This window comes from Lynx canadensis, chromosome D1 (assembly GCF_007474595.2).
Source record: "Lynx canadensis isolate LIC74 chromosome D1, mLynCan4.pri.v2, whole genome shotgun sequence".
Taxonomy (NCBI): domain Eukaryota; kingdom Metazoa; phylum Chordata; class Mammalia; order Carnivora; family Felidae; genus Lynx; species Lynx canadensis.
This window is the reverse complement of record NC_044312.2, coordinates 108,212,147-108,230,764: the sequence shown is the minus strand read 5'-3', so window position 1 is coordinate 108,230,764 and position 18,618 is coordinate 108,212,147. Positions and strand designations below refer to the sequence as shown.

General features: G+C 58.4%; 1 protein-coding gene across 7 annotated transcripts; it reads left to right on the top strand.

Moving 5' to 3' along the window:
- Positions 1-96: 96 nt before the first annotated feature.
- Positions 97-15,327, top strand: RASGRP2 (RAS guanyl releasing protein 2). 7 transcript variants are annotated; one of them, XM_030331724.1, is made up of 18 exons: positions 107-181; positions 2,038-2,178; positions 2,330-2,373; positions 2,834-2,940; positions 3,460-3,522; positions 3,871-4,002; positions 4,798-4,948; positions 5,136-5,309; positions 5,479-5,595; positions 6,922-7,203; positions 8,565-8,642; positions 8,843-8,965; positions 9,298-9,413; positions 12,639-12,780; positions 13,049-13,085; positions 13,448-13,624; positions 14,891-14,955; positions 15,102-15,326. In XM_030331724.1, exons 2-17 carry the CDS (start codon positions 2,106-2,108, stop codon positions 14,947-14,949), a joined length of 1,875 nt encoding a protein of 624 aa, XP_030187584.1. In that variant the 5' UTR covers positions 107-181; positions 2,038-2,105; the 3' UTR covers positions 14,950-14,955; positions 15,102-15,326. The 7 variants fall into 7 exon arrangements, with proteins under 7 accessions (XP_030187585.1, XP_030187584.1, XP_030187580.1 ...); XM_030331720.1 differs by lacking the exon at positions 107-181 and adding an exon at positions 1,796-1,815 and having other exon boundaries at positions 15,102-15,327; XM_030331725.1 differs by lacking the exon at positions 2,330-2,373 and having other exon boundaries at positions 97-181; positions 2,838-2,940.
- Positions 15,328-18,618: the final 3,291 nt, after the last annotated feature.

Below are 18,618 nucleotides of genomic sequence, written 5' to 3'. Positions count from 1 at the left end.
GGGGCGGGAGGGGTGGGGAGGGGAGGGGGCGGCCGCGGCGCGGGGGCGGGGCGGCGGGAAGCGGGGCCGCGGCGCCGAGAGCGGGCGGGAGCTGCAGCCGCAGCGAGGCCGGCGGGCGGGAGCGCACGGAGGTGGCGCCGGCCCGGCCGGGTGCGGGCTCCGTGCCGCGCGGGTCCCAAGAGTGAGTGAGCGACAGCGGGCGAGGCGCCAGGCAGAGGAGGGCCTGGCCCCCAGGACCCCCCCCCCCCGGGGCGGCGCAGGCGGGCCGGGGGCAGCGGGTGGATTGGTGGGAGCGGAGTCTGCGGCCCCGGTCCGGGGTAGGTGGGAGAGAGCTGAAACGCCCTGGACGACCCGCGGGAGGGGGCGGCATCCGCGGCGCCTCCGGCCCTTCCCAGCCACGTCTCAGCGGGACCTTCTCTCGCGGACCCCCCATTTGACAGATGAGAAAATTGAGGCTCCGAGAGGCCAAGTGACTCTCAAGGTCACACAGCGAGGAGGCGACAGAGCTAGACGGGGCTGGCTCTGGGTGGCTCCTAGGAAAAGTCAGCCAGAGAACTCAGTGGAGGAGCCCCCTCCAGCCCCGGCGAGTTTGTGCAGGGGAGGGGGACGGGGTACCTTTACCGGGGGGGGGGGGGCCCGGCTCTGCCAGCGTCCGGGGATGAGGGGTGTCAGGGCGCTGCGGCCGCAGAGCTGGTTTCTGGACTGCGGAGGAAATGGGGGCGTGTGTGCACGCCCATGGGGGTGTGTGCATGTGTGGGATTGTACATGCGTGTAGGTGCACTGTCGTGTGTGTGTGTGTGTGTGCGCGCACGTGTGCGATTTCAGAGCCTCCGTGGCCGCGGGACTCCAGGCTGGCCTGGCTCGAGCGAGCTGCAAATCCAGAACTGGCCCCATCAACGGGTTTGCATTCTGGGCTAGAAAGCTGGGTATGTGTGCCCGAGGGATCCTTCCTGCAGGTGTGCACGGGGTGTGAGTGCCATTGTGTGTATGAGACAGAGGCTGGGAGGCAAGTGCCTGAGGCCCAAGTGTGTGTGTATGGGGGGGGGTCTTTCACCCCAATGTGGGCCTCTGGCCTCAGGTATAGAATGAGCGTGTGTCCCTGCATGGGTGTGTATCACCCCGCGTGTGACTGGAGTTGCTGGTGGAGACGTACCGGCATTCTCCACCCCTCAGGACGCTGGCGCCCCCTTCTGGGCGCCCTGCTCTGTGTGTTCGAATGTGGCCTGCCTGTGAGTGAGCTCACAGTTCGACTGTGTAGTATGGGGCCTGGGTCCGGAGCGCCGGCTGGGGAGGAAGATGGTCTGCGGAAGGGCTGAACCCGGACCCCTGGGGCCTTCACGGAGGAGGTGGCTTGGGAGCGCGTGGTTCCCAGGCTCAGGCTTTCCGCTGACGCCTCCGGGGCGGCAGCGGGCTCCCCCCACCCCCACCCCGCCCCAGGAATGTTCTGCACTCTAGCTCGCCTCCCCAAGGGCAGGCCCCTGGGGGTTGCCACAGCCCCGCCTCCCCTCCCGGGAGCCCGGGAGGGGGCGATGCGGGCAGGACGCCTGGGTTCCTCCCTCCCTCCCATCCCAGGGAGAAATTCCTCCGAGGTCCCCTCAGGCTCTGGGTTCCCAAAATAACCCTGCGGGGGAAGGGAGGCTGTGGAGGGAGGGAAGCGGGAGGGGCGTAGAGCCGAGCAGCGGGGTGCTGCAGGTGCCTCCGGGGAGAGGACGCGAGAAGAGGGCCTACGAGGGGTTGGGGCACAAACCAGCTCCCGGAGTGTCCTGGCTCGTCCCCATCCCCGGGGAGCCCCTCGGCCTTCCCGCGACTCCAAGGGTGAGCCGGAAGCCTCGCGGCCGGTCGGTTTCCCAACTGGTGGGTTGCACCATCCCGGGCCAGACCGTTTAACCCCGGGAGTGGCCGCGGCGCACGACTCCGCCCCTGCCCAGCAGGGGGCGTGCCCGCCCCGCCCCGTTCCTGCCCGCCCCGCGACTCGCAACCCCCCCCCACCCCCCGCCGGCGCCTCCGCAGACTCCCTCTCTGCCTCTCCCGGGACAGGGGTCCGGTCGGAGCCCCTTGGGAGGCTTCGGAGTGCAGCTTGGCCCAGCCTCCCCGCGCCGGCGGCCATGGCGGGCACCCTAGACCTGGACAAGGGCTGCACGGTGGAGGAGCTGCTCCGCGGCTGCATCGAAGCCTTCGGTGAGTGGCACGGGAGGGCACGCCCAGCCTGAGCCCAGCTCCGAGCCTGAAACGGGGTCCCTGCCTCCCCGGGCAGACCCCTGGCCTGGACCCACCCAGTTCCGCATCCTGCCACCTTTTTAACGAAAGCCTTCTCTTCATTGCTCGGTAGAGAGATCCACACGCTTCGGAAAGATAAAATGTTTCCCTTCCCTGGTATGCCGGCATTGAAGGGAGGGACGGGGTCCCCAGACTCTGGAACATGCGGAGCGTTATCTGTCTCCCCGGAGGATCCGGAGGAACTGTCTATCTCTGGCCTGGGAGCTGTTTCCGGCTGGTGGGGGGCGGCTTATCTGGTGAGGGGGTGCCCTTTCCCCCAAGCACTCAGGAAATGGCCTCTGGATTCTTGACCCCGGGGAACCCAGGCTTCTTCCGCCCCAGCTGGCTCCCCTCGGGACGATGGGCCCGGATCAGACGCTTCCCTCCTCCGGTTCCTCAGATCCTGCCTTATCCCTCGCCCACCCTACCTTTTCTTTCTAATCTGCCTACAGGATTCACAGTCCTGGCAAAGCAGGTGATGGGCGGGGGGCCACATATCCGGCGGGCTGTGGGGTAGGCTTTAGGGACCACAGCTACGGGACGAAGGGTCACCCCGCTTCTCTCTGACCCCTCGGAGTTAGATGACTCCGGGAAGGTGCGAGACCCGCAGCTGGTGCGCATGTTCCTCATGATGCACCCTTGGTACATCCCTTCTTCGCAGCTGGCGGCAAAACTGCTCCACATATATCCTTCGCGGGCCTCGCCGTGGGCCCTGCAGCCCTGCTTGGGGGAGCCAGGCCGCCCAGCCCAGGCCAAGAATGGGCTCCGCTCCTAGAGCATGGGCCCCTTATAAGCCCTAGAATCCAGGCTTGGCGCAACCTTGCTCCAGGGCCGAGGCTCCGCCCCTTCCCGCCTCTCGAGTCAGGCCCCGCCCCCGCCCCTCCTCAAACCTGGGCTCTCTACAGCCTAGGACCTGTCCCTACTCCCAGCCCAAGTCCCTCCTCCGGCCTCCTTCCCGGAACCCAGGTCATGCGTTCAGCCACCCCTTAGAACCTAGCCCCGTTCCTAGCTGTGCACCCTCCCCAAACTCGCCCCTCACCCCCTCTTCAGCCCCTTTCCTACAGGCCCCACCCCAGGTCCCGCCCCCAACATCTCTCCTAGGACCAGGCCCCTCCCACAGTCTCCCTCCAGAAGCCGGGACCCATCTCCTGCCTCCCTTTCTAGAATTAGTCTCCATCCTCGTTTTCCTTAACTCTCCTTCACCTACCAACAATCCCGGAAGGACAACTCCAATTCGCTGCAGGTGAAAACATGCCACCTGGTCAGGTGAGCCTTCCTTTTGCGACGCTGTCCCCTCTTCTCGCTCCCTTCTCTCAGGCTTCAGACTGGCCTGAAGGAGTGGAACGAACACGTTCTGGGAGTTGGTCATGTGGGTTTGAACCCGGGCTCTGTCCATGGTGAGCCGGCTGTCGCAGGCTTGCCTCTTTCCTGGTCTGGGCCTGGGTTTTCTGATCTGCCCCGTGGGGGTGGGGAAGGAATGAACGGGGGTGGGGGGTGGGGGGGTGGTTGGGGGAGGGAGCCACAGTGTAGGGCTCTTCCCCCCTCTTTGGGGAACTACAATCCCAGGGGGCGGTGGGGGGAGGGCTGCCTTGGGTGACTCAGAACTTCCGCCAGGTACTGGATCTCGGCATTCCCAGCAGAGTTTGACTTGAACCCTGAGCTCGCTGAGCAGATCAAGGAGCTGAAGGCTCTGTTAGACCAAGAAGGGAACCGGCGGCACAGCAGCCTCATTGACATCGAGAGTGTGTGCGTGACATCGAGAGTGTGTGCGTGGGGCGAGCTTGAGGGCTGGGGAGGGCGCTCGGCGTCCTACACCATCTGTACTTAACAAATGTTTGTTGAATTGAATGAGTGAGGGTCATGTTACTCTCTTGCTGGAAAAACCTATGGCCCCCTGTCGCCTTCACAATGTCTCGGCTGGGGATCAAAGCCTTTGGTGGTGTCCAGGCGGCTTGGCATTCCTGCATCATCTTCCACAGCCCACTCCCACCCCGTGCACGCCACGCGACCGCTGTACGGGTCCACTCGTCATTCCCTGCCCTGCATCCTTTGCGCCATGACTGTTCTGCTCATACGGGCCCCCCTTGCCTGCCTCTCTGTGTTGTCAAGACTCAGCTCAGGTGTGGACCGTGTCCGGGCGCTGAGGGCTCAGAGGCCTTCCGGGGCAGAATTTGCCATTCCCTCCCGTGGCCTGCACTTTGTGCCGACCCCTCTGTGCAAAGACCTGTAGACGCGCCGCGCAGTTTGGTGATTGTCTGTTTCTGTGTCTGTCTCCCTCAGTAGACTGTGAGCTCTCCAAGGGAAGGAACTGTGTCTTGCTCCTCTCTGTACCCCCAGTGCCCGGCACAGTGCCTGAGTGCATGACGAGGGGGGAGTTTGCAGGAGTTGCTGGGACCGGGGACATCAGTGGCCAGCACGGTGCCACAGACTGTGTGGGTCCTCAGTCGGCCTGAGTGGTGCCTGCGCACGAGTGTGGGGCCGCAAGGGATGGGGCATCTCCAGCAAAAGGGCTCACTGCCCCCGCCCCCCTCCCCCCCCCAGCCCCACCTACAAGTGGAAGCGGCAGGTGACCCAGCGGAACCCCGTAGGACAGAAAAAGCGAAAGATGTCCCTGTTGTTCGACCACCTAGAGCCCATGGAGCTGGCCGAGCATCTCACCTACTTGGAGTATCGCTCCTTCTGCAAGATCCTGGTGCGGCCCCGGAGGGCATGCGGTCGGGGGTAGAGTGTGGGTTGGGGAGGAGTCCCAGAGGGAACGGGGGTCCCTGGGGTCGGCAGGGTCACAGGGTGGGTTGGGGGTTTCAGTAGCTGGAGGGGGAGGCGTGGTCATCTGTGAGGGGAGGGGCCCGAAGGGGCTGAGGCCACTCCCACCCCCCCAGTTCCAGGACTATCACAGTTTTGTGACTCACGGCTGCACCGTGGACAACCCCGTCCTGGAGCGATTCATCTCCCTCTTCAACAGTGTGTCGCAGTGGGTGCAACTCATGATCCTCAGCAAGCCCACAGCCCCTCAGCGGGCCCTGGTCATCACACACTTCGTCCACGTGGCAGAGGTGCCCGTCGCTCCCCACCCCCCCCCCCGCCCCCCGCCAGCCTCCCAGGTGCCCATCGGCGGAGTCCTTCCTTTCCACCAACCCACTGCCTCCTCGCCAGAAAAGCTGGGCCAAGTTCTGGGCCTCTTCAGTGACTGACTGCCTACGCCCCTCCCCCTTTGCCCCCCAGAAGCTCCTGCAGCTGCAGAACTTCAACACGCTAATGGCAGTGGTCGGAGGCCTGAGCCACAGTTCCATCTCGCGCCTCAAGGAGACCCACAGTCATGTTAGCCCTGAGACGGTCAAGGTGCCTGGGACTGGGGTGGGTGGGTCAGGGGAACAGCCTGGTCGAGCCCCGGGCTAGCCCTTTCCCAGGTCTGGCCTCACTGACAACTCCTAGTAGCGTCGCGGGCTGGGCACTCCTGTCCCCATTTGACAGATGCAGAAACTGAGGCTTGGAGGGGTTCCATGCTTTTCACAGGTTACACGACCCGAGTGGCAGAGTGGGGGCTTACCGGTCTGCCTGACCCCAAAGCTTGTGTTTTTTTCCTCTCCTTTTCTTTCTTTCTCTCTCTCTCTCTCTTTCCCTTTCTTTCTTTCTTTTTTAAGTTATTTATTTATTTTGAGAGGGAAAGTGTGAGCGGGGGAGGGGCAGAGGGATTGGGAGAGAATCCCAAGCAGGCTCCGCGCTGTGACTGCGGTGCCCGATGTGGGGCTCGATCCCCTGAACCGTGAGATCACGACCTGAGCTGAAACCCGACAGTCGGACGCTAAGCACCTGAGCCCCCCAGGCGCCCCCCTTTTCTTTATTTACTTTAACATATTGGGTGACGTACATAGAGCAAAATATATAAAGCGTATGTATGTAGAGGTTAAAGAAAAATTAGAAAGAAAATGCCTGTGTAACTTAGCACCCAGGTCAAGAAATCGAAGCTTCCAGCACCTTAGACCGTAACTCCCCACCCCCCTCCCGCCCCCCGCCCAATCAGAGGTAACCAACGTCACGACTTTTGTAATGACGGCCCTGCTTTTCTTTACAGCTTTACCATGCCATGTTGTATGAATCTCAAAATAACGTGGGAGTTTTGTTGCCTGTTTCTGAATTTCCTATGAATGGGATCATGTTGTGTGTTATTTTATGTCTTGCTTCTTTCCTCCTAACGTTCTGTTACTCATTCGTTTCCATTGTCGTATGATATTTCATTGTGAGTCTACTGCAAGTTATGTGTCTACTGTTGAACATTTGGGGGTCTTCTCAGTGTGGGCGGTTACAAAGGACACAGCTGAGGACATTTCTTCTGGATCTTTGTCCTGTTCTGTCTGCCGCCCCGAGCCTCAGTTTCTTCTGTTAAATGTTAGGGATAGTCTGTGCCCAGGGCTGGTGTGGAGGTGGGGTGTCTGGCAGTGGGCGTTCCCTTGGACTCATGACCTATAAACTCTGCCCCCCAGGGGCTAAGGGAGACAGTGCTGGGGGACAGTGAGGGAGGATTTTTTAACCTTTCACCCGTCTCTGACTCCTCATCCTCTCCCACATTTCCAGGGCTCGGCGGGGGAGGCGTAGTTGAGCCAGTGATGTGCGTAACGTGTGTGTGATTCTTTGCTTTTTGCCCCCACCCACCACGCCCCACCCCAGCTCTGGGAAGGTCTCACGGAACTGGTGACAGCCACAGGGAACTATGGCAACTACCGACGCCGGCTGGCAGCCTGCGTGGGCTTCCGCTTTCCCATCCTGGGCGTGCACCTCAAGGACCTGGTGGCCCTGCAGCTGGCACTGCCTGACTGGCTGGACCCCGCCCGGACCCGACTTAATGGGGCCAAGATGAAACAGCTCTTCAGCATCCTGGAGGAGCTGGCCATGGTGACCAGCCTTCGGCCACCAGTGCAGGCCAACCCAGATCTGCTGAGCCTACTCACGGTGAGGGGGCTTGGGAACAGGGACGCTGCGGGGGGGGGGGGGGGGGGGGCTGGGCACCAGCGTGGACAACCGCCTCTGGTCTCGGGTTCACGCCAGGCTGCGGGCTTGGCCTGGTGTTCTAGGTTCTGATCAAGGAACTGAGATCCAGCCCTGGGGTCCAGGGTCTGGAGTGGACACCGAGATGAGTTCCAGCCTCTGAAAGGGGCTGTGGACTCAGGTCTGATTTCGAGGCTGGCGTGTGGACTTTCTGTGCCGGGCTTGAAGCTAGGCCTGGGTCCTGGGTTGGGTTCCCGGCAGTGAGTTGTGTTCAAGGCTTGGGGCTCAGCTCTGGCGTCTGGGGTCAGGGGTGGTTTCTAAACATGGCCTTGAGCTCTTAGGAAAGGTCTGGGCTTGGCCTTGCACTCGGTGTGGGGGTCGAAGATGGGAGTTAGGTTCTAGTCGAGATCTAGACTAGGTTCTAGACACTGAGCCGAGGCTGGAGTTTTGGGTTTAAAAAAAATTTTTTTTAAACGTTTATTTATTTATTTATTTATTTATTTATTTATTAAAAAAATTTTTTTTTAACATTTATTTATTTTTGAGACAGAGACATAGCATGAATGGGAGAGGGTCAGAGAGAGAGGGAGACACAGAATCTGAAACAGGCTCCAGGCTCCGAGCAGTCAGCACAGAGCCCGACGCGGGGCTCGAACTCACATACCGCGAGATCTTGACCTGAGCCGAAGTCGGACGCTTAACCGACTGAGCCACCCAGGCGCCCCTAACGTTTATTTATTTTTGAGACAGAGAGAGACAGAGCATGAACAGGGGAGGATCAGAGAGAGAGGGAGACACAGAACCCGAAACAGGCTCCAGGCTCTGAGCGGTCAGCACAGAGCCTGACGCGGGGCTCGAACTCACGGACTGTGAGATCATGACCCGAGCCGAAGTCAGACACTTAACCGACTGAGCCACCCAGGCGCCCCTGGAGTTTTGGGTTTAGAGTGAATCCTTAACGGTTTCTAGCCTCTGGGCTGGGATCAGGATTGAAATCTGAGCTGGATTCTTGATGTGGGGTTGGGTTCTAGGTCGGGGCTTAATTTCAGAGCTCTTGGTTGTGTTCTGACCTGGATTCTTGGCTGGATTCTTGGAGGCGCGTTGTGCCCAAGATTTGGGGCCAAGCTGCGGGGTCTGCTCTGTGTGCCAGGCTGGTGTGTGGTCACTGGGGTGTGTTCTAAGGTGGCCTTTGTCCCGAGTCTAGCTTCTGGGCTGGGTTCCAGGCTGAGCCGTGGCCTCTAAGTGGACCTATGACCCTGGGGTCTGGACAGCGGGCTCCTGAGGGCAGCAGGGGCAGGGGGTGTGATCAGACCTGTGTGTCTTAGGTATCTCTGGATCAGTATCAGACGGAGGATGAACTCTACCAGCTGTCCCTGCAGCGGGAGCCGCGCTCGAAGTCCTCGGTGAGACAGGGAATCCCTGCCTCCCCACTCTCCCCCACCTCTGCCCTTCCTGAAAATCCCAGGACAGAGGCCACCTCCCCTGTCCAGCTTGTTGGGCGGGCTCCCTTCTCCCCAGGGCTTTCCCTGCCTGCCCCCCCGCCCCCCCTCGCCCCTGGACTCCCTCACCTCCGGCCTTGACTCAGGCCTGACCATCCCCACAGCCAACCAGCCCCACAAGCTGCACCCCACCTCCCCGGCCCCCGGTGCTGGATGAGTGGACCTCAGCCGCCAAACCCAGGCTGGATCAAGCACTCCTAGTGGAACACATCGAGAAGATGGTGGAGGTGAGACTCTGTGGCAGCCAGCCCTGCGACCTGAGGGGTCGGGGGACAGGTCCGGAGCGGTCCATCGAGAACGATTTTGCCTGGCCACCACCCTCGGAGCCACACTGGCGCCTCGTTCCAGGGCCAGGGCTCAGGCTCCAGCAGGCAAGGGGCGGAGCCAGTGGGTGGGGTTGGGGGGGGGTACGGTAAAGGGAGAGAGAAAGGGGAGCTGCAGAGGCGCCCACGCCTGAGCACCCTTCACAACATGGACGGGGCCTGTGGACAGGACGGGACTGACGCCTGTTTCGTTCTCCTGTCCTCCTGTCCCCCGCGTGTCCCTCCGTGCACTTCAGTCTGTGTTCCGGAACTTTGACGTCGATGGGGACGGCCACATCTCACAGGAAGAGTTCCAGATCATCCGTGGGAACTTCCCTTACCTCAGCGCCTTTGGGGACCTCGACCAGAACCAGTGAGGAGGGCTGGGGGCTGGGGGAGAGGGAAGGCAGGCTCACTTCCCCCCCGGGTTTCAGCTTCCTCCTGTGCAAGAGGAGGCCACTGAACCAGATGATCGCGGCCGAGGAAGCCACCAATGTGGGGAGGGGCTCGTACTGGAGGGGGAGGCTCCCAGCTGTGGCAGCACAGGGTTACCCCGCTCGTTCAGACAGATGGGGGGGCCCCACCTGAATCTTGCAAAGACTGTGGCCTGGGGACTGTGGCTACATACATGCCGCTTTATTTGTGGAGCTCACAGCTGGCAAAAAGTGTGGGCAAGTTCAACTCCTGGGTAGCCTGTTTTAATGAATAGAAAAGAAAGGCCTGTAATTAGCAGCACCCACTTGCTTATCAACAATTCACATACTGACAATTTGGACAAACAGCTGATTCTCTGAAGTAGGTTAAACATGCCCCCGGCAACCATGTTCATATCCCTGTTTTGCTGAGCAGACGAAAAACTCCAGTCGCAATTTACAGCCCCCTCTCAGGTCGACTTATATTTTTAATGCTATTCATATTTCAAAAATCTGGGCCTTTTTTTTTTTTTTTTCCATATTGCGGAGCCCCATGGTAAAAAAGAAATCCAGGTAGTAAAACAGATTTACAGTGAACGAAGGGTATGAAGTGAGACGCCAAAGTTACGTTCCTCCTCCCATCTTTTCCCATCAGAAGAGGCTATATTATTAGTAACATGTTTGCAATGCCACTGGCTTGGCAACAGTGTGTCCTTCCAGTCTTTTTTTTTTCCCCCCCTCCCTGCATGTGCAAATTGCTACAGATTTTGTTTGTGCCTGTTCCATGGACAAATAGGATTGTGGTATAAATCTAGCTCTGCCCACGGGGCTGGTTACAGTTGCTTTGTTTCTGCTCCCAGAACTGAGACAGAATTCTAGGTTATGTCCCTGGGTTGGTGGGTGGATTTTTTCCAGGTCACACTTTTAGTGAGGGTGCCGCTCGCTGTTGGAGACCTTAGATACAGCTTGGCGCGGGGGTCTCAGCCTTGACTTCCCACCTCCTGCACACCCCAAGCCTTGTGCCCAGCCCATCTGGGCACCAAAATCCAGCACCTGGCTCACTAGGGAGACCAGCAACCCCCTCCTAGGGCAGCCTCAGCCTTGGTCCCAACTCCCTGCCTCAGCTTGATGTTCACTCTCTGTTTCTGGAATGTGAGGATGCCCATTTCTTTCCCACAAACTCACCTATGCATTTAAAGCAAATTTTGGTATATTTTAACCGGGATCTAGTATTTGTATTTGTAGCAGCAGGGTTTGCAGGGTTTTTTGTTGTTGTTGGTGGTGGTGGTGGTGGTGGGTTTGTTTGTTTGTTTATTTATTTATTATCACTTTCTTGATGGAACTGCACATCTCGCTTTTTTGCTTTTGTTTTTGTTTTCCACGTAACCCTCTATCACGGACATCTTTCCACGCCAGCTTCATGCAGAACGACCTCATTCTTTAGAATAGCTGTAGAGTGTCCCGCTGTCATTATCATGACAGACATGTAGACTGTCCCCAGTTTTCTGCTGTTAATATACGCCATGCTGCTGTGAACATCTTTGTACCAATGCACCCGGGCCACTATTTCTGTAGGTGAAATTCCTAGAAGTGGGATAATTGGATCAAAAGATATGCACATTCTAAATTAGGAGAGAGCCTGCCAAAGTGACCTCAGGCAAGGTTGTGCCAGCCTGCACCCCCATCAGCAGTGAGTGAGTGCCCATCTCCCAACTTCCTTGCCAACACTGGACGCTATAATAAGCTTTACAATTTTGTCAGTCTAATTGGCAAATGGTGTCTTGGTTAAATTTGAATCTCTTTAATATTAGCGGGGGTAGGATCTCTTTTCATATGTTTATTGGTCCCTTATATTCCTTCTGTTAATTGCTTGTTCATATTCTTTGTCCATTATTCCACTGGGTTTGTGGGTCTTTTTTTTCTCATTGATTTTCAGAATCTCTGTTAATGGATGTTAACTCTTTGCTGTCGAATGTGTTTGCAAATATTTTCTTCCAGTCTGTCGTTTATGTTGTCCGTTTCCATATAAAATTTTTAAAAAGTGTCGCGTGTTCAATATGTCCGTCTTTTCCTTTATGGCTTCTTGGATTTGTGTTATGTCTAGAAAGGCCCTCATCTCCTTGAAATTCCAAAGGTATCCTCTTACACCTTTCCAGATACTTCCATGGTTTTGGTTTTTACATCAGTGGTCTCAGTTCAGTGAGAATGTAGTGTCCAGGCGCAGCGTGCGGTAAGAATCTAGGGTGATGTATATATTTTTTCTAAATGGCCAGCTGTCCCAATGCCCCACTGAATTGAAGGATCACCTGGACCACATCATGGAGCCCCAGATATAATAATAGTCAGGAGTTTCCAACAAGGATGAACACTGACAGAAATAGCTCCGCGTGGCCCAGGACCTACCAACTACACAGACACTGTTATAAATGCTTCATGTGCCCTCATTCAGTCCTCACACAAACCCGTGAGGGGCAGGAATCATCACTGTCCCCGTTTATAGAAGAAGAAACTGAGGCACAGGGAGATTAATGAGCCCAAAGGTGACACAGCCAGGAAGTAGCCAAGCCAGAATTTGAACGGAGGTCTGTCTCCAGAGCACATGCTCCTTTCCTAAAATATGTTAATAGGTGAGAAAAGGGTTCTGTGGGAACCCCTGGGTTATGTGGGGAATCCTGATTGCAGGTGTCTTTCCAGCACTCGCCCGCATGCGAGTCCGACGCAGGCGGCTTTTCCCAATCTTGCCTGGTCCCAGAGCTCAGCAGAAGTCTCTTGAATCTCAAGGCTCCCAACGGGTGTTCCAAAGAGCTCACTTTGGGAAACAAAGGCTGATAATCTCGTGGGAAATTCTAGTTAGTTTACATGCCAACGCTGTGAAGTGACCCCGGCAGGAGTTATGATCCTCATTTCTCTGGGAAGGAAACCCAGGGGAAGTGACTTGCCCAAGACCACACAAGTAGTAGTGGCTGGTGCTTCTGCCTGGCTCCCAAGTCTAGGCCTCTCTTTCCGGCACCAGGAAATCTAAAACCAGGAGTTGGGTGAGGATCTTTTCCTTGGTAGGGAAGTTCCCAGTGGGATGGGTTAGGCTGGTGGGTGGCTGGTCCCGGGGGAGGGCCCCCCCCCCCCCCCGGGCCCCCCCCCCCCCCCCCCGACCTGAGGCGCTCCCTCTCCCACCCCGCCCCCCGCAGGGATGGCTGCATCAGCAGGGAGGAAATGGTGTCCTACTTCCTGCGCTCCAGCTCGGTGCTGGGCGGCCGCATGGGCTTCGTGCACAACTTCCACGAGAGCAACTCCTTGCGCCCCGTTGCCTGCCGCCACTGCAAGGCCCTGGTGAGACCCCCACCAAGCCACACCCCTCCAGCCCTGGCCCCTCCGCTCGCCCCGCCCACCCTCCGTCCCCGCCCCTGCTGGAGGCCTCGCAGCAGAGGCGAACCTTGTTAATTCCGCCTGCCTCTCTGGCCGTTCTGCGCCTGCGTTGGCCTGAGGGGCTCTAAAGCCCCAGAGTGGGTCAGTCCCAGTCCCTGCCCTTGAGAAAGAAGAGGTGAAATCATTACCTCTCAAGCCCTCTCCCCCAGCACAGCCCCCTCCTCTATTTCAGATCCTGGGCATCTACAAGCAGGGCCTCAAATGCCGAGGTGAGCAGGGCCGGAGGGCCGAATTTTGGGGGAAGAGCTACTCTCTGGGCGGGGATTCTAGTTTTGGCGGGGCAACCGAGGAGGAGTGAGGTACCCTGGAGCCAGAGGGGCGTGCTGATTATACTGAAGGGGGTAGCCTTTAAGTGGGCTTTTACTGTGGTGAGACAGCTGCCCGGGCACCGAGGACTTGGCGGAGGGTGTGGATTGGCGAGCAGGATGAAGCACTTTGGAAGGAGAGTCTTATTTTGGTGGGGCAGCTTCTCAGGAGCACAGGAAACTGGGGAGAGGTGCAGGCCTGGGGAAGGGGCCGGAGAGCGTTCTGACCCAGGGCCCTGGCTGGGCTCCCCATCTGCCTCTCCCAGCCTGCGGTGTGAACTGCCACAAGCAATGTAGAGACCGTCTGTCCGTTGAGTGCCGGCGCCGGGCCCAGAGCGTGAGTCTGGAGGGGCCTGCGCCCTCGCCCTCGCCCACACACACCCATCACCGAGCCTTCAGCTTCTCCCTGCCCCGCCCAGGTAGGCGAGGCTCCCGGCCTCCAGGTAAGAGCGGGTCTCCTCCTGTGCTGTCCTGCGAGGGGAGGGAGGCAGGGCCATTGTGGCAAAGTATTAACCTATCCAGGAGGGAAAGCTTCCTGGAGTTTGTAATTCTGTGATGTTGGTGGGGTGATAATGAAGGATTGAAAAGGTAAGGGGGCCAGAAGGTGGCTCAGGAAACCTTGACCTTCTGAAGCTGAGAGAAACGAATAATACATAAAGAGTTAGAGTGAGGGCGCCTGGGTGGCTCAATGGGTTTTGCAGTTAAGCGTCTGACTTCCATTCAGGGCATGATCTGGCGGTCTGTGAGTTCGAGCCCCGTGTCGGGCTCTGGGCTGACAGCTCGGAGCCTGGAGCCTGCTTCGGATTCTGTGTCTCCCTCTTTTTCTGCCTTGCTCATGCTCTGGGTCTCCCTCAAAAATAAATAAAATAAAATAAAATAAATAAATAAATAAAATAAATAAACATTAAAAAAAGAAAAAAAAAAGAGTAAAAGTGAAAGAGGCTTCAAGATTCCAGTCACAGGGGTGCCTGGCTGGCTCAGGCAGCAGAATATGTGCCTCTTGCTCAGGGTAGTGAGTTCAAGCCCCACGTTGGGCATAAAGCTTACTTTAAAAACAAACAAACAAAAATCCAGTCACACTCTTATTTTGTTAGGGGGATTGACGATGTATTGGAGAGAGAATCCTGTGAGCCATTTGCCTTTTTGCCTGTCCCTTTTTGTCTGCTCTGGAGGCCATTCTGAGAAATGTCCCTTGCCCTGGAAATCTTTGGCGGCTGTCTTGGGGGTCTCCTGTGGTTCTAGCGCAGTGTGCTTGAATGACAGTTCCCCAAATGATTTATTTTGCTGAGAACACTCTGAACCACCGTGTTAAACTGGGGTCGGAGGCAGTTGACCACAGCCATTTGAATTGGCCTACGTCCTCAAAAATAGAGGCAGGCACCAGGCATCAGTCCTCAAAAATAGAAAAAGTGAAGCCATTTGCATGGAGCCTTCCGAAGTGCTGGGGTCTAAAATGTGAAACACACACAAAATTGACATTTGAAGCAAACTGCACTGACAACTACGTGGCTGTGAAAAAGCCGCGGTGGAATGAAAACTTAGAAGAGGCTCAAAAACGGGAGGGCCGACTGGTCACTCAGTGAATTGATTTTTGGTGGATGGGTCTGCTTCCGGGATGGGGTAAGGTGCTTGCTGTGAGTGGGGGAAGGGCTGCTGAAGGCACAGGGACCCAGGAGCTGTTCCCGCGACCCCCGCCCACTTCCCTGCAGAGATCAGAGAGGAGGAGGTGCAGGCCGTGGAGGATGGTGTATTTGACATCCACTTGTAATTGATGGTGAGTCCTGGGCAGCCTGCGTGGCTGAGGGCTGGGGACGTGGGGGGAGGGGGGGATCAAGGAAACAGGCGCTCTGTCCGCATGGCCCAGGCCAGGTGCACTCTTACTTTTTCCCTGACAACCTGTGTTGTTGTTTTCCCTCCCAGCTGCGACTGGATCAGACACTCAGGCCTGCCTTGGAGAAAAGACTTGGACCACAGCAGGAAGCCTGGGGTGCTGGGGCAGCAGGCTGGGGCTGGGGGGGTGGGGTGGGGGGTGAGGGTGGCATGCAGCTGAGGGTTGGGCCGGGGCTGGCGTCCCTAAGGTTGTACAGATTCTTGTGAATATTTGTATTTTCCAGATGGAATAAAAAGGCCCATGTAATTAACCCAGCCCATCAGAGCCTAGAATCTTCACGGGGCGGGGGAGGGGGGGGGGGGGGGTACCGTAAGGACAGGGGCTAGAATCTTAGCATCCAGAACTTTGTAGTCAGAGAATCTTGGGAGATCTGGAATCTCAAGTGTTGGGAATCTCAGGGGGAGTAGAATTGGGGGATAGAACTTTAGAACCTAGAAACCTTGAGACATAATAATCTTGGAGAGGGCCTAGAATCTCCAGGAATCCAGAATCTTGGCAGGGGCAGGCAGGGGCGGGGGGGGGGGGGGGGGGTGTCTCAGACTTGATGCTACGGCTTCTTTGCACCCAGAATTGCTGGGCCCGGTGGCCTGGGTAACCGTAGCCTTCAGCCCGTAGCCGAAATTCCCTTGCTTGACAGGTGGCCTCTCAGCCCCTGCTTGAATACTTCCGGCGGTGGGAATCTCACTGCAGTGGGGGAGAGAGGGCAGCCCTGAGTGCTGGCTGTGGGGCAGGGAGGGAGGTGGGGACCTGGGCAGCCTTGGCCCCAGTAGCCCCTGCTGGGCTGGCAGCCTCTTGACCCGGTGCTGCAGCCGGAAGGACGGTGACTTCCAGAGGAAATGCATATCGATCCTGCTCTCAGCCTCCTGTGGCCTCTCCCAACCCAGCTCTTCCCTCCTGAGTCTGCAGCACCGAGGTTTTGGGGGTCACCACTACCTGAGGCTACTTCTAAGGCTGGTCTGGGTTCAGAGGGTGGGGTGGGGGGGTTTCTGAAGGTTCTGAAGCTGGGCCAGGCTCCAGCAGCCCTGAGAGTGGGAGCTGTCTCCTCCAACACTGGAGCTCCAATGGGGAGCTGCCCCCCAACCTGGGGTGTGTCGAACAGCAGCTGTGGGTTGTCCTGGGGGTGGCGCCTTGAGCACCGCCCCCCATTCCTACCTGCAAAGCAATGGCCTCAGCCCCTCCCTCGGGGTTCCCTGACCCCATGCTCCCCTCTCCCCTTGAGACCCCACTCCTGCCGGGCCACTCCTCACTGAGGTCACCTGCAGCTTTACCCTCTGTTGAGACCCCAGCCCTGTCCCCCATCGGGTCCCTCGCGCTACCCCTCCTTCCCCTCCTTTCGTCCTCGGCCCCCTCCTGCCCTGCCCCCTCTGAAGGCTGTAATATCCGTTTCACGATTTGGGGGCTGAGTTGCTATAACAACAGACGGCGATTGTGTTGTGAAGAGCAGCTCGCCTCCCGCGCTGCCTCCGTCCCTGCAGCCTGGTCGGCTCCCCTCCCCGCAGCCCTCCGCCCCAGCCCGGCCTCTTCCCCGTGTGGTGTGTGCGTGTGTGTGTGCACATGTGCGCCCAGGTCTGCCCTGCCCGGGAGTGTGATGTGGGACTGTCTTTTCATGGTTGCGCGTGTGAATTTGGTGTACGAGCCTCACGTTGTGCGTGCGTGTGCATGTGTGTGTGTGCACAGACACACACGCCGTATTTGCTGCGTTTGCCCTCCGCCGTGTGTCCCCACGGGACTGTGTCTGGGAGAAGGGCCACATAGGGTCGGGTGCCTTTTGGGGGGCTGTCTTGAGGTGGTGCGTCCCAACTATGTTGGGTAGCCTGAACCTTGGACCTTGGCGGGGAGACCTCCCTGTAGCTGGGGGGAGGGGCAGGGAGGTGTAGCGGCTGCCAGGTGACCTTTCCTGCCCTTGATGGGCAAAGGTGGCCCAGAGAGCTGGGGGTAGGGACAGGAGACAAATGCTCACTCTTACATCCCTCCCTGCCCCTGCCCTCCTCTTATCCTTTCTTACACCCATCTATAAGGGTCTGAGAGAGTCTCTCTGAGTCACTGCACCTGTCCATCTGTCTGCCCATCCATGCCCCGGTGCCTGGCTGGACATGTCTGTGTGTGTATGTGGGTGTGGGCATGGGGGGGGGGCTGCAGGGAGAGAAGCAGTGGGGGATGGGTGGGGCAGTGGGCTGTGGGGTCAGAAAGGCGAATTCACATCTACAGGCCCTGACTCAGCAGTTCCCATTCTCTGGCTCCTCTAGTGGCCTTGGTGGGGCCAGCCTGAGGGTCTTTCCAAGGTCAGACTGGTCCTCCAGTCTGGGACGTGGCTCAGGGATCTCTTCCCGATCCCTAGGAAACACCCCCTGCAGTCCGGGTCTCCTCGTCCTCCACACAGTCTGGAGAGGAAGACCACTGGTGGGTGGGTGTCCTTGCTCATCTACTCAGTAAATGGCCACTCTGTGCAAAGTGCTTCCCGGGGGGAGGATGAGCCTGGAAGCAAGTCCTCTGTGTGCACCTGTTCCCCTGGGCGTGCACTTGCCTCCCGTGTGGAGGTACCTGTGTGCACAAGTTTGTATGTGTATGTGTATGTTCTTGGGCAAACATGCGCTTCCTGTGGGTATCTTACCTGGGTGGGGCATTTCTGCAGCTGTCCCCGTGTGTCTCTTTGGGAATGCCTGTGTGCACGTGGATAGGTGTGCGTGGCTGTGAGTGTGCCTCTGGGTGCCCATGCACGCACTGGTGGTTGAATGTGTGTTCTTGTATGTTGTCTCTGGCGAAAGAAGCACCCACCTACCACTGGCTGTGCAAATCACAGACCCTGCAACAGAGATCAGGGTTTTGGGGTGAGGTGGCAGAATGGTCTGGTACACACACACACATACACACACACACATACACAGCCTCATTCAGAAGCCCAGTGCCCAACTTTGTGGTACACGCACCAGGTGCCGGGTCCACCTTTGATTGGCTGAGTGAATGAAGGGGTGTCCCCTTCCTCCCACACTCGTACACACGCACCGTGATGCGGACACCCTCACAGGGAAGGCCTCGACCCAGCGCCCGCGCTCGCTCTGAAGCTCCTGGTTGGGGGGGGGGGGGGGATAAGAACAGAGAACTGGGCTGCTGCCAGCCTTCCTTCGGTGATCCAGGCAAAGTGCGGCCTCACCCCTGCCCCCGAACCTGCTCCTTCCCCAGTGCAGAGTTCCTGGCGGGACTGGGGACCAGGCTGCAAACTCGGATTCCCATCAGGCAGGGCTGGGAAACCCCAAGCCCTTAGGTCTACCCCGCCTCCATCTCTGCCTTTCCCTCCCCCACTGCCTGCTTCCTCCTCCCCGCAAAGACCCTCACGCCTCAGCTCTAGGGGAAGCCAGGGCGCCCTCGGGCGGTGGGAAGCGGAGGCCATACTAAGGGCTGGAAAAAGCCCCTAGCGGCTTCGGGCAGGCCCCCTTCCCTAGGCTCCCGGCAGCCGGGGCCCGCCCCTGGGCGTAGCCAGTAGAGGGCGTTGCGGCCCGGGCCCCTCACTGGTCCTGCTTTCTCGGGGCTCCCCAGTCGGGGCCCGCA

Bases quoted from the DNA above. Each gene is read 5' to 3' on its own strand.
- RASGRP2 (XM_030331720.1), top strand. From the start codon at position 2,106: ATGGCGGGCACCCTAGACCTGGACAAGGGCTGCACGGTGGAGGAGCTG. The intron at 2,941-3,459 runs ATATCCTTCGCG...ACTCTCCTTCAC, and splicing joins GCGGCAAAACTGCTCCACAT to CTACCAACAATCCCGGAAGG. The intron at 5,596-6,921 runs GTGCCTGGGACT...GCCCCACCCCAG, and splicing joins TTAGCCCTGAGACGGTCAAG to CTCTGGGAAGGTCTCACGGA.